This window comes from Solanum dulcamara, chromosome 10 (assembly GCF_947179165.1).
Source record: "Solanum dulcamara chromosome 10, daSolDulc1.2, whole genome shotgun sequence".
Lineage (NCBI taxonomy): Eukaryota > Viridiplantae > Streptophyta > Magnoliopsida > Solanales > Solanaceae > Solanum > Solanum dulcamara.
This window is the reverse complement of record NC_077246.1, coordinates 56,216,703-56,236,816: the sequence shown is the minus strand read 5'-3', so window position 1 is coordinate 56,236,816 and position 20,114 is coordinate 56,216,703. Positions and strand designations below refer to the sequence as shown.

The window sequence follows — 20,114 nt, the reverse complement described above, 5'->3', positions numbered from 1 at the left end:
CTCGGACTAGGGCATCTCGGCGTTGTCAACATTCCTCTGGCTAGCGGTATGTTTAGGAGGCATTATCTGTAACGTACAAACGCACGAATTAGAAATGAGTTTTAGAGAGTTTAACTCTATTGCACGAGTTCAGAGTATGAGAGAAGTGAAATAATTTCCTAATGTCCTATAGCCTCCTGCTTATAGGTGTGGTGCACAACACACCCATAAGCAAGACTCTACTAGACACGGCTTCATAGACTCCCTAGGACACTTGAACTCTGTGCTCTGATACCATGTTTGTCACACCCCCGGAGGGTACCCTAGACGTAACCGGCACCCGAAGGCCATTTTTGACCTCCGAGCGAACCACCTGGTTCAGTCACACATTCATCCAATCACATTCTCTTAGCAGAAACTCAATTAAAGAGATACTATTTATATATGGGGGCTGAAGGCCAAACCTTTACAACCCAACAAAGTAATAAAATAAGACTCCTCAAAATAACAGTTCGACCTCCCCACACTCCAGTCTATGAAGCCTTTATCAAAGTCTAAGAGGTGCCAATGACAAGTCCATGGCTACCAACAATCAAAGTAAGGAAATGTCAACAAAACTGTACATGAAGGCTCGACATCCTCCGAAAACTAGGAAGACTCACCAACTAGCTGAGAGTGTATGTGGATCTTCAACGGAGCGCCGGTTGATAATATCTAGTACCTATCTCTGCATCATGAAATGATGCAGGCCAAATGGCATCAGTACATGGAATGTACGAGTATGTAAAATGGCCGAATACAACGAACATCAAGAAAGAATTAATCAACTCGGAAGCTCAACTCAAGAGGAATAATAACTCAATCAAATGTACTAAGTATAAAACAAGAATATGATTTAGACGGGACCAATCACATACAATTCCACTCATTCTGACTCAGAGTACTATCAAGACCTATATGGGAGTTTCTCTTACCCGACAACCATCACTTATGAGCCAGTCAAAGTATAACAAACCGACGTTGTTGTCGCGTCCGTTCATACCTTGCCAGGGTATAAACGAATCAACCAATCATGGATCCAATCCAACCAAGTCCTATAATGTCAGAACAAACATCTCAGGGAAGCATCCAACTTTAACGGTTCAATCCCCCCCCCCGTATGTTTGGCGACATAGTTATTGGGTTCGAGTATGGACTTTACTCTTGCCCAATTCGGTGCTCGATACTCCTCCCAAGACTCAATGCTCATAAAACTCCATCCAATCAACTCAATCAAATCATATCGACAAGTCTCATTACAACCTTATCAACTCATCAACTCTATCATGATCAAATTTTTTCCAATCATACTATCCGGTCAATCTCAGTCATATCTTTCAAAAGAAATTTGAATGCACATTTATAGCAACATATAAGCACAACCAATCATTTCCTCTATCCATTTACTCGATCTTTGAAACTCATCACAACTCTAAGGCTTTAAGTCAACCATTTAAGATAAGCAACATTTCTAAGAAAATAGCATCCTTCATCATAATCCACATAATTAAGAAGAGCAATAAAACATATTTAACAACTCATCTTCATCGACTCATACTCACATAAAGGCTCAATTTAGGAACTTCTTGGCTCAACAACATCAACACATATAGAATCAAATACATAGGGGACAAGGTTCATACAAGCATAAACCATACCAAGAAACTCCATTTCTATGGACATCTAACCTCAAAGCAAGAATAGGGCACATGGGTGGGCTCAACCCATGTTTTAGATAGCCTTACATACCTTAATGAAGACTTGAAGAAAACCTTGTGGTTGGGTATTCAATGGGGGACTCAAATCTTAAAGCTCTTGGACTCTTTTTTGTTGGAAATGGAGAAGAAGAAGAAAAGAGAGAGAAGCTAGGGCTTTTTGGAGAGAGGGTGAGGCTGCAAAGTGTGTTCCTAAAAGACCAAGGGCAATATATATATAATTTGGGTAAGTTCCCAAATTACCCCTCCTCAAAAGTTTTGAAAATAGGCTAAAAATGCACCTAGCGCGATAGTGGCGCGTCGCGCCATTGCAGCGCCAGGCTGCATATGCCTAAAACCTGCACACCTCGTAGTGGCGCACCGCGCCAGAGACCAAACTACTGAGGTATGTTTCTGGCGCGATAGTGGCGCGTCGCGCCCTTACAGCGCCAAGGCCATATTTTCTGGGTTTTGGAAATTTGTCCTGAAAAACCCTGCACAACTTTTAGTGGTGCCTCGCGCCAAGGACCAAACTACTGAGGCATGTTTATGGCGCGATAGTGGCGCGTCGCGCCCTTACAGTGCCAAGGCCATTTCCCCAGCAGTTGCAACCCAGGCTAGAAATGAAATTCCTGTCGTGCTAGTTCATCTTAGAATCGTCATATCTTTTGACTCCAAACTCCAAAATTTACGTTCTTGGTGGCGTTGGAAAGAAGACTCAACGACCTTTGATTTGATGGGTCATGGGCCACCGAGATTGTCATCTTTCAAAAGATAGGGTCGTTAGAATTCGACCCCTTATGCGAACTCCTACCCAAACTTAGCCACGATGAATCTTTTGGATTTAATTTGATCCTAGGGGTCCTTCATGACCCTGCCTCACCTCTAACACTGCTCAAATCCTCAAAGACTCATTTCGACTCATGCATACACTCCTCAATACTCGAGTTTGACCCTACCCATATACAAGAAGGGTTTGAATTCAAGGGGAAAATGTTGAGGGGTGTCACACTTTATGAGGATCAAGTATAGAGGATTCATCAAAGGGAACATCTCTACTAACTAAAAATTTAAGACAAATACCAAAGCTTGTACCCTTTTACTCCATCTACATACCCTATAAATATGGCCTTCTTATCCATTGGTTCAAGCTTTCTTTCATTAACATGATAATAAGCTTGACACCCAATATATTCACAAGTATGAATAGTTAGAGGGTTCACCTGAACATACCTTATTCGGAGTCTTAAAGTCAATCGCTGATGCTGGAGATCGATTGACAATATGTGAAGTAGTGTGAACTGCTTCAGCCCAACACACTTTGGACATTTTGACTTGTAAGAGCATACAACGAGCCTTCTCAAGAAGAGATCTACTCATCCTTTTGACAACTCCATTCTATTGTGGTGTGTGCCTAACCATATTATTTTTTGCGATTCCATGAACCTTGCAGAAATCATTGAACTATTTGTTGCAAAATTCCAATCTATTGTATGTGCAAAGATTCTTTATTTTTCTCTCCATTTGATTCTCAACTAATATCTTTCATTCTTTAAATGCTTCAAAAGCATTACCTTTTACCTTCAAAAAATGCACTCAAACCTTTTGTGAAAAATCATCAATGAATGTGAGAAGATACTTCTTTTCTCCCTTTGATGGAAGCTTAGAGGGACCCCATAAATCTGAATAGATGTAATCTAGTACATCTCCCATCTTATGCTTGTCAGTGTTGAACCTAACCTTCTTCGTCTTCCTAGGACGCAATGCTCACAAAATTCAAATGTGCTGATCTTTTTGCCATTCAAAAGGTTGAGATTGATCAACATCTCCAGTCCTCATGCGCTCATATGGCCTAGTCTCATGTGCCATAATATTTTCTTATCATCATCAGATAACTGCTCTATAGATGCATTAATATAGCTACTAATGATGCTTCCTGCTAGTGTGTAGAGTCCATCCTCCAGCTTGGCCTTCAGCATGACTAAAGACCCTTTAGTCACCTTCATAGTACCTCCTTCGCTCGTGTACGTGTAGCTTTGTTTATCTAGAGTACCTAGGGAGATCAAATTCTTCTCCAGATCAGGAACATGATAGACTTCTGTAATAGTCCTCACGATTCCATCATGGAAGCGAACTCAAATTAAACTAATGCCAACTATTTTACAAGTTGCATTATTGCCCATTACTACGGTTCCTCCACTTGTCTCATAGTTGCTGAACCAATCTCTTCGGAATATACCAAATTCTAACACCCATTTGTTATCATAGACTCCACTATTGCATGATGTAATTAGTATATATTTATCATCAGAATCATGTACCTTATCAACAATGGATGCACACGCCTTTTCTTCGGAATTTGACATGGGACAATCTGTTCAAAGTATCCCTTCCTGTTACAGTCCCAATACTCTACATTCTTCTTGTCACACGAGACTTTGATATGTGCTTTGATTTTCTCCTTCCCTATTAGCTAGTATGACCCCTCTCTAGCTCGTCATCTTTGTCTCCTTCAAAAGGCTTATGCACATCACAAAAGTTAAGTGTTTGCTGCACTTTCTCAAGAGTGATAGGTTCCTTTCTATACAGCATTGAATTCTCAATATCACGATATTTTGAAGTCAATGAAAATAGCAAAGCACATGCAAACGTCTCCTCATACTTTTTAATTTTGGCAATTTGTAAGCCCATTGCAAGTTTATTGAATGCATCTAGATGGTCTTGCAATAAAGTACCTGACTCCATCTTAAATGTGCGAAGACGTTGTTGTAACAACATCCTTGTTGTCACCGACCAGTTTTGCTAAAGCTCTTCCAAACTTTTGCATAACTGTTTGGCCGTTTCCTCGGTACTTGTACTCACTTCACAAAGCACGTTAGGTACAAGAGACAGTTGGATTAAACTTAATGCATCTCCTTTAATCTTTTCCTTGTTGGAATCCGATGTGGTATCGGGATACTTTCCGTCAATAGCATGGATTGAACCTTTCCTACACAGTAACGCCACCATCTTGATTTTTCAGATATTGAAGTTGTTGAGCCCACTAAATCTATTAATTTCAAACTTCATTAACTTATTGTTACTTTTTTTCCTCTTCTACTACAAAGTATTTGGAAATAGAAAACCAAAGTAATTCTTTTCTAATATGGAAGTTCAGACTGTTCTGTAACCATATAGCATACTCAGATAGAACATTGGCTCTGATACCAATTGTTAGCGGAAACTGAAAATATAAACAACAAGAAATAACAACAATATTTAACTGTAATATCCCCTAAAAACGTTGTATACGATGTTTCAATTTTTGCCTAAACATGATACAGTCTCTGTATTTTGGTCATAACTTTTCATAGAATTATCCAAATTGAGTGATTCAAATTTCTGAGTAACCACAAGATCATTACCTACAACTTTTATGAAGACCATATTTTAAGATTCGGAGGTTAAGTAGGTCAAATAAATTAATCTTTGTAAGGTAGGATGCTGTTACGGAAATGAGTGTTTATAGAAGAAAAATCATATCTCACTGTAGGTTTATCCAAATTGGTTGAACTCATTTCACCTACCATAGAAAGATCTAGATACATTTGACATCACTCATGACATAAATTGTCCTCCATTTAACATCATCCATGACATCAATATATTCCACTAAATTTTCAGATTTTTATTTATAATTATTTTATTTATTGTTAGGTCATCTTTCCCACCTATAAATACCCACCTTATTTCCTCATTTTATTCATCAAGCTTTCTCAAGCAAATCTTCTCTCTATACACATTCTCAAATATAGTTTTAGTTCTTAGTAGTGAAGAAATACTATTCCGGTGATTCATATATTCCGGGTAGTACACAAAACGTTCCGACAAGGAGAGAAGCTAGGACTCAAGAGTGTTCATTAAGTCTTCCGGTACCAACTAAAGCTTCGGTTTCCAGGTATGTAAGGTTTCAATGAGAGTATTCCTTCCACTCTCATGCCTAAATTATTTTGATTATATTATAAATTATGTTTATTTTCTTTATGCTTTACTCTAAGTCATGTGGGTGTTAATCCATGGGTTCTTCCACCCATGTAGTACAAAAATCTTTCAATTAAGTCTCTTGATTTTAAGTAATATTTTCTTATGGTAATTTTTATTTTTACTTAATAGTATGAATCATGATTAAACTAATGATTATTGGTCTATTTTGATACAACATAATTTGATATGTATGAATTGATGAAATTGCAAGTAATTTATTTATTTATATCTTTAAAGGTTCTTGAAATTCATGGTGGGTTGTCTAAAGCATAACTTTTAATTAATGAATTTTAAAGTATTTATGTATATTTATTTACATACATGTTTTCAATTTGAAGTGATTTGAATCCACCTAGTTTTACTATGTTTTCAATAAAGTTTGACTTGAAAGCTTTGACTCCAAATAAATGTTTATGAAAGCAATATCTATGATCAAAAGGGAGTCTTATGAAATAAAAGAATGATGAAATGATATGAATGATGGATTCTTTATGCAATAAGGAAAATTCTTGCATATTTGAAATACCAAATGTTTTAATGAGCTATTCTACCGAATATGATGTTTTGAATTCTCAAGCTATATGTTATGACTATTTTGAAGTATTAAACTATTCCGTGGGATTGACTTAGCACCGAATGGGTCATTGAGGTGGGATTCGGTAAGGGAATCCTAGTAGCAACCCCTTGTCTCATTAACTATGTGCCAACATAGGAGCCCTTGTAGGCTTAGGCTAATGGATCCATAAATAGCCCTTAAAGTTAAAGTTAAAGAAATGAATGAAATTGACGGAGTTCTACCTGGCAAGTAGTCTCCCCGGCCAACGTAGGGGGTTATGTTGGATTCCATGTAATAGCTCGCATGGTCTTAAATGTCGGTTATGGTTAGCTTCCCACAAAAAATGAATGTTTTAAAGGATATCCATATGATTTATTATGCATGTATTACATTATGTTCCATATTACATAAATGTTATAATATTTTCTCAATGTTCATGCATCCTTACATACTTAGTACATTCAAAGTACTAACGCATACTCTTTTGCCTACATGATATCACCATGTAGGGATCGCTGCTCCTCCTCGTTCTCCTCCACGTGGCTAGTTGATATTCCATTGAAGACTACTTTTGGTGAGTTCCCATGTTCCGGGAACAATACTCCTTTGTCTTTCTAGCTTATGATATGTTAAGATATTTTATTATGGCATTTCTTCTATTATGATTGAGGGTGAGCTAGGAACTTGTCTTAGCCCCATTAAATCTAATAGTTAGAGGTATTGTTGGACATATGTAAGTTGAAGATTTATTATTATGATTTCCGCTTGTCTATTTATCATCATTACCTATGAAAGGCTAAAAGAATGCTAAGAGGCTTGTTTGAGGTACTTTCGGGTTCCTCATTCGCCATGTCACGTCTAGGCCCTAGGCTTGGGTCGTGACATTAACGTGGTTCGGATCTGAATGATCCTACGTCTACTAGAGAACAGTTGTCTTTATATTAACAAAAAAGGGAACAGATCCCAAATAATCTAAGAGAATTGATCTTTCAATTCTCTACTCTTCTACTGTATTTTAGAAATGCCTAAGAATATGAGAAGGCAAGTGAGAGATGTATTTCAAGTAAATCAAGAGCTACCTATTTATAAGAATGAATTTTTGTTCTTATGACATCACTATGTATCAAAATGTCAAGGTTTAACTTGTGAAACCATTTTATGGTTTACCAAACTTTCACCTACAAAAATACTACCTTGACTTTTTGTATCAAAGAATTATCTTCTTACCAAGTCTTCACATTAATTCATCTAGAATCTTGTCAATTTTAACACATCAAAAAATACAACTTATATACTGCCTTCTTATATATTTAATTGTCCGACTTTGACACATTTGGAACTCTTCAACTGTGTCTTCAAACCACCAACTTCTTTTCTTGGCTTTCAGAATCTTACAAATCTTCACCTAGAAAGAATAACATTTGTTCCAACCAACCAGTTTTGTGTTATCAAAGTTCCCCTTCTTGTGGATTTAGCCTGTTGTGGCACTCAATACTTGAAGATGGTTTCACCACAATTGAAGCCCTTGTTTTTTCTTGAAGGTCACTATCTCGTGCTAGATTGCTTTATGAATTGCAAAAAAATGAGCATATTGGGGATTGATTGAATTGGAAAAAGTGGAGGATAGTCCGAAACATGATGAAGTGTCAACTTTGGAAAGGCTTCTTTTAGCCTTCCTTCACTTGAAATACTTTGTTTGGGTTCCTTTGTCCTTGAGGTAAGAAATTGACATGTTGTTTCACTTGAATATCTTATATATAGTGATCTTATTCATCTGATTCTACTTATTGTACTTGTCCGAAAGCTTTTGAATGCAAATATAGTTCTGGATAGGCTTCCTTCCAAGCTCAACTTATTGTGGCATCTACAGTTATGTGTTGACTTCAACTAAGTGGACCAGACTTCTTGTGCTCTACAGTTAATCAAGAGTTAACCTAATTTGAGTAAACTTCAGATTTCGGTAAGAAATGGTACATATATGTAGTCGCACAATAGATATAATTATTAATTAGTTCATGTTTGCTCTTCATATATTTGAACTTGAGAAGCTAAAATTTCTTGATATTTCTCTATACATTAGCGATGACAATGCTGAAACAGTTTTGAAATATTTGGAGACACCAACCTGCTTGAATAGACCACTTAACAAGCTCGAGTATGTGGCCATGAGGCGATCAGTTCTTTTCAGTGTTCAAACACTGAAGTGTTTTTTCTAAAGCTATTATGTGCTCGCACTCCATCTCTTGTAAGGATGTGCATTGAGCAAAGGATAGCCATTGATTCCAAGGAAGAAAGGAATATCACCATAAAATTAATGTGTTTCCCCAGAGCTTCCACAAGGGCAAAACTGTTCTATTTTCCATTTGAAGCTACGAACGCAGACTAATGCCTCTGTTTTGAATGAGTTTTGTTAAACAAGGCACTGAATTGGCCAATTTTGTAGAGCGTGTGGTTTCCTTAATGGTAAATATGTTCATCACTTGGATGTTTCGAAAGTTAGTCTGTGTCGACGTGTGTGATAAGATTTAACAGTTTTCGTATGCATATTTAACTACCTGTTCGGTAACTAAGGAATGAATTTGACAGGAAGATACAATGAAAATGTTTCCCGTTGGTTGCCTGGTTAGAATTGTGAACACCTGTGTTTTTTGGGACTGTGAGTTAGCAATTTCAAAATTGATTGAATTAGTTGTTATATGGTCAAGAGTGATTGTTACTGCAGTTTATTTTAGTCCAGATTTAGGAAGAACGAAAAAAGATGATATTTATGTAGACTATAACCAAAGAATCAAGATGGTTCTAAAAAAATTGAATGTATTCACATTTTTATGTAGGGTTTGTTTCCTAATGCTATTTTGCCACAATGTTGAAGATGCTAGCGTTACTTTATTTTTACGTAGCAAACCAGTGGAGCTTGAGTGATATAGCCCATGAATTGCAGGGAAAGATTCTTGATTTGGGGCTATTTTGCAAAGCACATGCAGATTCAAGATTTGTTTTCTTCTTTTTGTTTTTGTAAAATCCAAGTTATGTAATTCAATGCCTCTGAGTGATCCCAATCTAGTCAAATACATAATCCACATGAGTATACGGATCCGTACACGTATATTGGTATACTTTTATCCCAGGCCCAAAAGCCAACCCCAAGATCAAAATCGTAAATTTGATGCCAAAATTAATTTACCAATAAGGTTAGGAGCTTATGTGCCAAAAATTTATTGAAATATGAGCACTAATCGACCCCGAAATTGAAGAAACATCAATATTCAACTCTAGGCATTAGAAACCCCAATTTCTTATCAATTTTAGGAATTAAATCATGAAATTAACGATTTAATAGCGAGGAAATAGTACATACTAGGTTAGATTCCCCGAGCTAAAACAAGTACAACACTTTTGAAATCACCAAAATTCGAGACTCCTAGCTCCCAAAATTGAACTATGAATTATGAAATCGGATTACACTACTAGGTAATAAACCTTCTTCACGAAATTAACATAGTCATCGCGAACGCGAAGCATTTACCCGGACCACAACCCGTCTTCGCGAACGCAAGGCCTCCGTCGCGAACCGAAGCACAGCCTAACGCGACTCGAATTTGGACCCCTCTCTTCTTGGGGAACACGAACAAGCCATGTGAATGTGAATACCAACGATCCCCTCCTTTTTCGTGAATGTGGCCCTTCCTTGCGAACGCAAAGAAGGAGTTACTAGCGCTAGAAGATAACAAAACTAGCAAAATCAAACTCAACCAAAACTTCAATCCACTCCTCGGAATTACTTTGGAGCCTCCCATATGTAAACCAAATATACAAATTAGCGATGAAACATATTTCGGGTTTGTTGAAATTATCAAAACACCAATTTGAGGTCGTCTTGACCAAATGTCATTTGAGGTCAAACTATATTTCCCAAATGCTAGAATCAGTTCAATGAACCAAATCACTCCTGAGTGCCTCAGGATTCATGCAAACTATCTAATCAAGTCATAAATCATCCTCTAGACCTAACGTGATAAGAATCGAGTTGCCTGAACGAACAAGAAAATAATGCGGAAGTGAAATTATATAGATTAAAGACAAAAATTGTAAGATATGTGAAATTCGAGAATAAAATTCCTAAATTTCAACAAAAGTGCTAAAATCCTTAATTGATCTTAGTATTCAAAATTAGAAGATTAGAACTAATTATGATACTAATAGAGTCAATTCAAGAACTTAGATCAAAAGTGATCTAGACCCCTATTTCGAAGAAATTAGAGACAACAATTAGTATAAAACTAATCATCTTCTTTAATTTACGAATAAGAACCAAAGATATCAAGTTAAAAATTAATCTTACCTCTTAAAGAATCGTTCTTATAAAGTTGTAAGATAAATCCATAGTCACAACACAGAAAGATGCAAAGAAAAGAAAACTCTCAAATAATATTAATAATGTCTGTCTTTTTAAAATAATAAAACCTATCCATATATATAGGAAAAACCTGTCCCAAATAGAATGGGATTCAATTCGTACTTTTATGGAAATAATAACTAGAAAACTTTAAACTAGGAAACTTTTAAACTAGAAAACTTTCAAATAAGAAACTAGGAAACTTTGACTTTGAACGTCCATTTTTGGGGGCTTCATGTGGCTCAATCTTCTTTCTTTTGGGCTTGAATTTGGACACTTCTGTCGTAATAAATATATTCTTGATTTTTTATTTAAGCCCGTCAATTTAAATGGAAGTATGCCAATGTGGATGCTATCATTCTCCTCTTCTTGAAAAAAAATTCATCCTCGAATTTAAATCTCGCAAAATCAAGAAGACATGCATTAGCAAACAACACCCATTAATCGAAAATAATAATGGTAGGAACAAAATAAGATAGTGATCATGTGTCCACTTAACTCAATTAATCCTAGCATGTATAAATACACCCTCATAAAGCATGTGAACATCACCATCCCAATAGAAAATTCTCCTACTTATATAAGCACAATAAAATTCTCGTCTAGATGCCATTGCGAATAAAACAGGCAATTCTAATTTAATTCTAGCAATAATGTACTCCAATGAACATGACAAAGATGATACAATATTCTTAAAATATGCATCAAATTGGACACTTTTATGATATATCCATGCATCTTCAATCATGCCACTCACCAATTCTTCTATGTACCATCTATTCACAAAAGCATTGAAATGCTCATAGTCATGTACCTCCTCCTCATTAGTAGAAAACACTTTATTAAGCTCACACTCATCAAGACTTGAAGAATTATGTCTCATCCCATAGAAGGAATCATATTACAATAAATCATCACATAAAAACACTTGAACAAGAGAGGAAGAATTATCAAACTCCTTCGCAAGCTTTCTCCCACGAACATCATGCCTCTTTTTAACAAGTGAGAATGCACAATCAACTATGTCATGCTCAATTTTAAAAGGAAATGAATTTCTTTTATTGGACTTAGCAATTACGGTTAATGAATTAATATATAGCAAAATATTATCATCCTTAAAATTAATATAGTAACCAACATAAGAATTAAAAGTGTAGTTAATTACCTCCAAAAAGACCTTAGGTATTCTAGGAATACCAAGAATGTGAATAAACCAATTATACATACCGTATTTGGTCTTATGTGACAAAGGAACAATATCACCTCGTTTTTTTCTTTTGCATGAGTGTTAGATTCACATTTGTCTTGTTGGACTTCTTATGCTCTTTATCCTTCTCATCAACACGAACTTGCTCAATGGGACATGTAGTATGAACCATCTTAGGATTAAGTTCATCCAATGATAATTTTTTAATGCAAACTTTCCCATGAGTAACTACAAGAGAGTCCATACAACTAGAAGAAGAAGTAGGAATGTTATAGTTAGAAAAAGAAATAACCTCATTCAAACTCTCTTGTTTTTCTCTCTCTATCTCACGACCATCTCTCTCCTTCTTACTCTCATGGTCATTACTCTTTTCTTTTCTCTCGATCTCATGACCTTTTACCTCTCTTGACATTCCATTCAATTTACACAACATATTCTCTCATTTTTCCTCTCTTATGATGTCAACAAACACTCTCTTACTCCTCTCATATTTTTCCCTCTCAAAATTTTTCATTGCTTCTCTCACACGTTTCTGATCTTTATAAACTTGGGATGGAGTTAAAGGTGCAAGTATATTCTTTTGTTTAACTCAAGAAAAACTCTATTCTTTTTCCTATCATGAATTCATTCCTATGAAACTGCCATGGGCGCCCAAGTATGATATGACAATCTTGCATTGGAATGACATCACAAAGAACATTATCGGAATATCTTCCAATGGAGAAAGAAATCATGCATTGCTTAGTTGTCTTAAGTTCACCAAAATCATTCAACCATTGTCGCTTATAAGGAGTATTGTGTTTAATGCATGTAAGTTCCAACTTCTCCACATCATATGAACTTACCACATTAGTACCAATTTCACTATCAATAATCATAGAGCAAATATTATCATTTATCCCACACCTTATATGAAAAATATTTTCTCCTTAAATTATCTATGGTGACATTCAAATCCTCCAATCGTTTGATCAACACATCAGCACAGTTGATGTCTTTTTGAGTTCCAGCTTCAATTTTCTTACCTGTTTGAGACATCTCAAACAAAATATCAAACAAACAAATATCTCTCAACTTGACTTTTTTTTTCTTCTCTCTATTGATCTCACTCTCTTACCATTTTTTCACTCAAATTACAACCTTTGGATGGATACTTCAGGATTTATATATAAATTTTATTAGTAACAACCTTTTAAAAGTAAGATGTAGAAAGAAAAGAATTTATCAATATCAAGACAAATTGAAATTGATGAGACAAGAAAAAGACCAATATGTGTAACCGAACAAAAAACTTCAAATTTTCCATATTCTTGATTTTCCTTCTTGATGTAGGAAATCAAGAAACACAATAACCTCGAAATTTCTAAAAATAACTTTATTTGTAAGAACTTGAATATTTTTTGTCCTTTTTTTTAAAATATAATTTTCGTTTTCGTTTTTGCTTTTGCTTTTCTGCTATGTCGCTTAAATTTTAAACTACTACAACAAAAATAATTTTTTCTTTTTCTTTTGAAACTCCCAAGATTATCAAGAACGGAACCTTGATAGAACCACTCTGATAATACTTGATAAGAATCGAGTTCCCTAAATGAACAAAATAATAATGCGGAAGCAAAATTATATAGATTAAAGACAAAAAATGTAAAATATGTGAAATTCAAGAATAAAATCCCCAAATTTCAAGAAAAAATACTAAGAACCCTAATTGGTGATAGATTAAAGACAAAAAATGTAAAATATGTGAAATTCAAGAATAAAATCCCCAAATTTCAAGAAAAAATACTAAGAACCCTAATTGGTGATAGATTAAAGACAAAAAATGTAAAATATGTGAAATTCAAGAATAAAATCCCCAAATTTCAAGAAAAAATACTAAGAACCCTAATTGGTGATAAACATATTCTTGATTTTCCATTTAGGCCCATCAATTTTAAAGGAAGTATGCCAATGTGGATGCTATCATAACGAATTTGTCAAAAATAAAATCCGACTTTGCTAACTCAACTTTGGTCAAACTTTCCAAAAAACCTAACTTCCAAGACAGCAAATCTTCTCCGAAACTCATCTGATCACCTCATGAATTATGTCACCTTTCCTGACAAGTCATAAAAGGCATGATGAAGCTACGAGAAGTGTCAAAACATGGAAAACAAGCCGAAAACACAAATAGACCATGAGGGTCATTACAATTCTCTTTGTTTCTTCTCATTGAGTCTGCACGTTTCACGATAGGTCTACTCACATATGCCATGAATTTCATCTGGATCTTTAGATTCTATCGGCAATGTGTAAAAGGAACTCCCTCATATATTTGGGGATCTTGCATTAGTATAACAATGGTCATATTAGTTGTTGTGTATACGTTGAAGCATTATGGTAGGATAAGCCCATATAAACAGAGAATGAATTTTATTCTTTGTAATAAAATTAGGAATCCTATAGTATAAGGAGCTAATTACATTCTATTCCTACTATTTTCTAATTTACAAAAATCCCTTAAATTTAGTAGAATCCGGATACATCTCAAAACGCTCTGATACATCACATCCCGATTTCGGATACATCACTCAACGTTCTGATACATCGCGTAAAGTGATGTATCCAACAGAAAGTGATATATCCTACTGATACATTGCGTAAAGTGGTGTATCCGATCGATACATCGCGTAAAGTGATGTATCTATCCGACCATAAAGTGATGTATCTGAGAATATGAGAGAATAGGAATTTTTGTAATTTTTTTCAAATTGTAGGGAGTTTTAAAAAATATGGTAAAATAAGTTGTGTATTTAAATAAATTTTTCTCATTTCTTATTCTAAACTGTTTAAGTTGCAGAATTAAAAGAATTGGGTTATATAACAGCTGAGCCAGCAAATACATTATGAATAACCTGATCTTGTTCTAACTGGTTCATAATCCTAAAGGCCTACGCCATTTTCTGAAGATACATAACTGATCATATAGGCAAAGAAGTGACAATAATAAGCTGCAACTATTGGTGCAATGGCTCACTTTAAGATATTACAATACTAGTGGTAAAGATGGATACAAAAGCAGATTCTGAGAAAAAAAATTGAAAAAAAGAAGATGATGCTGGCAAAACACTTGGTATCAGAGGAGACCACAGTCATATTGAGTATGAGCACTTGGGTTCCTGAAGAAAAGGGCCATGACAGCTATGACAACAAATTTTGTGAGCATTGGTCTGTTCTCAATAAGAAGGGCCGTCAGATAAGATTGTGTTGCCAGTCTTACAACCCTCATTCTCCTCTCTTTTATATACTGATCCAGTGCCTTTTCATGATCTAAACAACTTCCGTTCATCGTCTTTGCCAAGTTTCTTCCAAGCACCACTGCATCTTCTATTCCTGCTGAACCTCCCTGCCCAATGAATGGACCCATTACATGCATTGCATCTCCAGCAATTGTTACTGTTTTCTCCCGAAAATTTCCAAGCATCAAATCCCATGGTGCGCGATATTTCAAGTGAGCAAACGACAAAGAATCCAGGTCACATTTTTCTATCATTTCTTGTACATCAGCTGGATGACTACTTACTGCCTCCAGGGCTCTTTGTTTGATAACCTGTGTATCTTGTGGGAACTTGGCATCTGAATGTGCACAATTGTAACTAGTGTTGAGTTATGAATTAATCACGTGCAATAAAAGGCATAAAATCAATCAGACAATATAGAAAAGAAGATAGGATGGACACACAAGATGTATGAGGTACAACAAATATGCCTAAAATTTCAACAGAAAATTCACTGTGGGATCATGAAAAGTATCAAAATGAAGTCACATTTACATGTTGTATCAATTGGATTTTAACATACCGGTGCCCTGTTGAGCAGCAACAAACCAATGGACCAACTTATCAGTTATTGGTAGTCTCCCAACTGCGGTTTGGCCAATTATGAGGCGGACAAACTCGAGGGGAAATGAGTGACCATTGGGATAACTTGTTAAACCCCTGATTGCACAAGTGCGAAATGTTTTTGCAGGCTTTAACCCAAGGAAACTTGCCACTATTGACCTCCATCCATCACACCCGATCAAAACCTGCAACGATCACTCAAACATAATGAAATCAAAAACTCTGCCAACTAGTGCATCATCATGAGCAGCACCCAGCTATATGCAAAGTGAAAGAAAACACTTGATTCACCTTGTAGTCAAGAAAGTTTCTTACAAATTCTTAACTGTTCTCGGGTCATGGACAATATAATAAAAATTGGAAGCTTATAATTAATAATCTAGCATAACAGATTTTTGTAATGTTCATTGGTCCATAAAATTGATGACACTCAACACATGATTAATTCATACCATCTGTATATTCATATGCATAATTCATGAAAATCAATATCCCTAATTTATGATAATGAGCCGAGAATTCTAACAAGGCAACTCAAAAGAGTGAAAGAGTATGACAAGCGACATTTGAGCCAACAACCTAACTTGCATTTTATTGAGCCACCAATATCCAAAATAAATATCATGTCAATGGAATTCATAATATATATGAAACTCTTTAATCAATATACTAAATAAATATCTTTTCCCATAGAGATTCAAGTGAACCAACTTCAGATCATATACTAATACAATACCTATGGCATTAAACACTTTCAAGTGGTACATGAATTGACTATGCAAGATTTCCTTAAAAAGGCCAATTGATTATACTTAAAAGAGGAAAGAGTACCTTAGCACCAATACGCTTTCCATTAGAAAGTAGAAGACACGGTAGTGAAGTGATAGGATCCATTTCAACGGACACAATGTCGCATCCAAAACGTAAAGTCTTTGGAGGTAAAGCATCGGCAAATGTTTCGACTATATCACTCCTTTTCAGACAGCGAACCTCTCCAATATTCCTAATTTCAATAACATCGTGCAGAATTACTGTTTACTTTCTCTTCTTTCAATTAGAGAAAAAATGAAAATGACATTGATCTCGACTTACTTGTATGGTGTGTATTGTTCATTGCCCTTCTTCATCCATGTAATTCTCATCCTGTTTGATACTATAAAGTTAACAAGAGTAGAATATAAACATTAGAGAATATAAAATAATGCTAAATGAAAGAAAATATTATATTACCCTTGAAGAAGAAGAGCAGTAGTTCTTAGGTGAGAAGCCACACCAAGTTGATCTAGTGCCCTCCATCCATTAGGCAATACACCTATGGCTGCTCCTGCTGCTCTTAACGTTTCTGATTTCTCTAATACCACGCTCTTTACCCCTTTTCTGCATTTATTTTATATATATAATTTATACAAATTCTTTCTTCACTAAACTAAACATTGAGATGACCGAATTGGTCTCAGGCCAGGTTGTCTCCGCTATAATGCCTCTAAAACAATTGGCCTAATCTTTTTTGGGCCCACTTTATTAAAAGAATAAGGTAAAAAGTTTGTTGTATTGATAAATTTGAAAAGGACTTTTTGGCTAGAAAGTATAATAATACTTTATCTTATTTAACGTGGGATAGTCGTAATAATTAAGAAATAAAATAATGCTTAATTAATTGTAACATCCTTTTTTACTTATGTGTCTATTTTATTGTCTTGTTTATATCTTAACGATTATCATCGACCCGTATTATTATTTTTTATAGTTACTTTTTTATTGCTCTTATAATATTTTATTTTCTCATTATTGAATATTTTAAAATTTTCAAACAGTCAAACATTCTGCATTATGCAAAATCTATTGTTGTGTGTTTATAAATAGATTAAATTTACTTTTTGGTGTTTCTTGAAGTTTCAAGCACTGAAACAAATCAACACTATTTTAATATCATTATATCGACTTATTAAATCTAATTACAGAAATGCAAGATAAGACTGCATACAATAGATCCTTGTGGTCGGGCCCTTTCGAAACCCTGCGCATAGCGAGAGCTTTAGTGCACCGGGTTGCCCTTTTTTTTATATCAACTTATTAAATCCAACAAAATACTATTTCGATATCATTATATAAAATTTTACATTTTTTAAATTAGATTTTATTTTCCTAACTTTATATTATATATTTTTTCATTGAAAAAAATTACATTATTTATATTCTTAATTACTACTTCATAAAGTCCGTATACATTCTAAACTCTCCAAACTTTATTTGTGGGATTATACTAAGAGTCCATTAAAATTAGCTTATAAGTTGCTTATAAGCTGTTTTTAACTTTTTGAGTATTTGATTGGTCAACTTAAAACTATTTTGTGTTTAAAATAAGCCCAAAATAATAATTAAATCTGTTTAGTTTAGTTTATCTAAAATAGATTATAAAGTGAAAATACGTTACAGTCATTCAATTTGTATATGTAAACTTTCATGTCAACTAAAATAAAAATAAAATCTCTGTATAAGTTTGACTTTAGCCCCAATTTTGATGAGACAATTTTATCTGAGATGCCAGATTAAGGTTCTGATCCGACAGAGCGTGAATTCATATCCACCTAACTTGTCCATAGAAAGTAGACGAACAAGAAGAAAAACAGAGTAGAGAAAAGTACCTGTGCAAAGCAAGAGCAGTGGCAAGACCGCAAAGGCCACCACCCACTATGACCACCTCGTGCATTTCTTCACAATTACTTGACTCCATCTTAATTCTTTCTCTCTCTTACACAATTATATCTATGTTTTGTGACTTTTTGATAGGAAGTGATTGTTTGGATCTCTCTCTATATCTATATATAAAAGAAAACGTTTTACTTAAGTAAACAAGTGGAGTAGAAAAGGGTTGAATAAAAAAGTTTGACCACATTTAATTCTTATCTTTGTAGGACCCAAATATCACGACAACAGGCATGGACACACGGTTCTATTCAATTTTACCATTAGAAAAAGAGTGAAGGCAAAAATAAATTTATATTATCCCTTTTTTCAGTTTAATATTTAAAAATATGAAAAAAATGTAAGTTTCATATTTAAACTATTATTCATTACTTCAAAAAATATATCTTTTTTTTATTAGACTATCTTAATGGAGTATACTATACTCTCTTATTACATGAACAAAACATTTCTTCTCCACAAAAATATATCTTTGTTTTATTAGACTATCTTAATGGAGTATACTACCCTGACTTTATCGCTTTATTCGCTCTCATTATTCATATCTTTATATTGTCTGCTATATGTCTGGCTTTACTGACCTATGTCTTGTTTCCCTTATTTCTCCTCCCTTGTTCTTCTCTCTTAAGCTGAGGGTCTTTCGAAAACAGTCGCCCTACCTTTTAAGGTGGGGTTAGGTCTGCGTACACTCTACCCTCCCCAGACCCCACATGGTGGGATTACACTGGGTTTGTTGTTGTTGTTGTATTAATATTAGTCAAGGTTAGTATATATATATATATATCAGCCACCTTCCTTCTTTTTCATGTTTTTGCATGTTTTAGGTCTTATAAAATAGAGAAATTCTCCAAAATTTCATAAAAATACTCTTTAGATATTAGTGATCTTATTTTGAAGCTTTAAAAAAGTTGTTCTACATCACGAGCTCGTCATTTTGGTATAGTTTACACTTCAATCTCATGGTATATCTACAGGGGTGTTGTGGCTGCAAGATACTATTCTTATAGAGTGTTCTGGGTGTTATTACAAGGGTGTATAGCAAGGTAAGAACGTTCTTTTATCAATTTATAGCTACTTTAGACTTTAAGTAGTATTTTTTGGTGAAAAACTGTATCTTTTGATGGATTATTATGGAACCTTATCTTTTTGTGTATTGATTGAGCTTTTTCCCTATTGTAATATTAAGTAGGTGTGAGAAGTGGTTAATTGACTGTTTATAATTGTCGAAAAAGGTATGTTAAGGCTATTTCCCTTTTTTCGGCATGTTTCCTTAAAGTTTAGGAGTAATACAAGAAGATTGTTGTTGTTGATGTACTCGGAGAGATGATTGTTGACTGTTGGTTGCTCGAGTTGCTACATTCCTCTCTTGTCGGGATTCTTATTCAGTTGGTAGCATCCCTAAGTAAGACACGACTTAGAGGTTATCTGTATAGGTTGCTTATAGTTAAATTGCTCGTCTTTGACCTATTAAATTGTTGTTATTTCCCTTGAGACTATTGTGGTTAGTTGTAGGAATGTGATCCTTGCCTACGGGGCTATATTGATGCCTAAGTGGGTGATATGTTGCCTACGATGCTACATTGATGCCTAAGAGGGTTATGTGCAACCTACAGGGCTATATTGATGCCTAAGAGGC

General features: G+C 34.8%; 1 protein-coding gene across 1 annotated transcript; it reads right to left on the bottom strand.

The window, feature by feature from the left end:
* Positions 1 to 14,868: 14,868 nt before the first annotated feature.
* LOC129871244 (monooxygenase 1-like) lies at positions 14,869 to 18,591 on the bottom strand. Its single transcript, XM_055946146.1, has 6 exons — positions 18,418 to 18,591; positions 17,003 to 17,149; positions 16,865 to 16,915; positions 16,604 to 16,775; positions 15,732 to 15,957; positions 14,869 to 15,506 (listed from the first exon to the last, which is right to left on the bottom strand). The coding sequence occupies exons 1-6, from the start codon at positions 18,504 to 18,506 to the stop codon at positions 15,007 to 15,009; spliced, it is 1,185 nt and encodes a 394-aa protein (XP_055802121.1). The 5' UTR covers positions 18,507 to 18,591; the 3' UTR covers positions 14,869 to 15,006.
* Between the last annotated feature and the right edge of the window lie 1,523 nt (positions 18,592 to 20,114).

What these genes read in the sequence shown, in the direction of transcription:
- LOC129871244 (XM_055946146.1), bottom strand. Translation starts at nt 18,506, where the DNA reads ATGGAGTCAAGTAATTGTGAAGAAATGCACGAGGTGGTCATAGTGGGT. An exon ending in GAAAGCGTATTGGTGCTAAG is followed by an intron (nt 15,958 to 16,603) that starts GTACTCTTTCCT and finishes TGATCGTTGCAG; the next exon opens with GTTTTGATCGGGTGTGATGG. An exon ending in TGCTGCTCAACAGGGCACCG is followed by an intron (nt 15,507 to 15,731) that starts GTATGTTAAAAT and finishes GTGCACATTCAG; the next exon opens with ATGCCAAGTTCCCACAAGAT.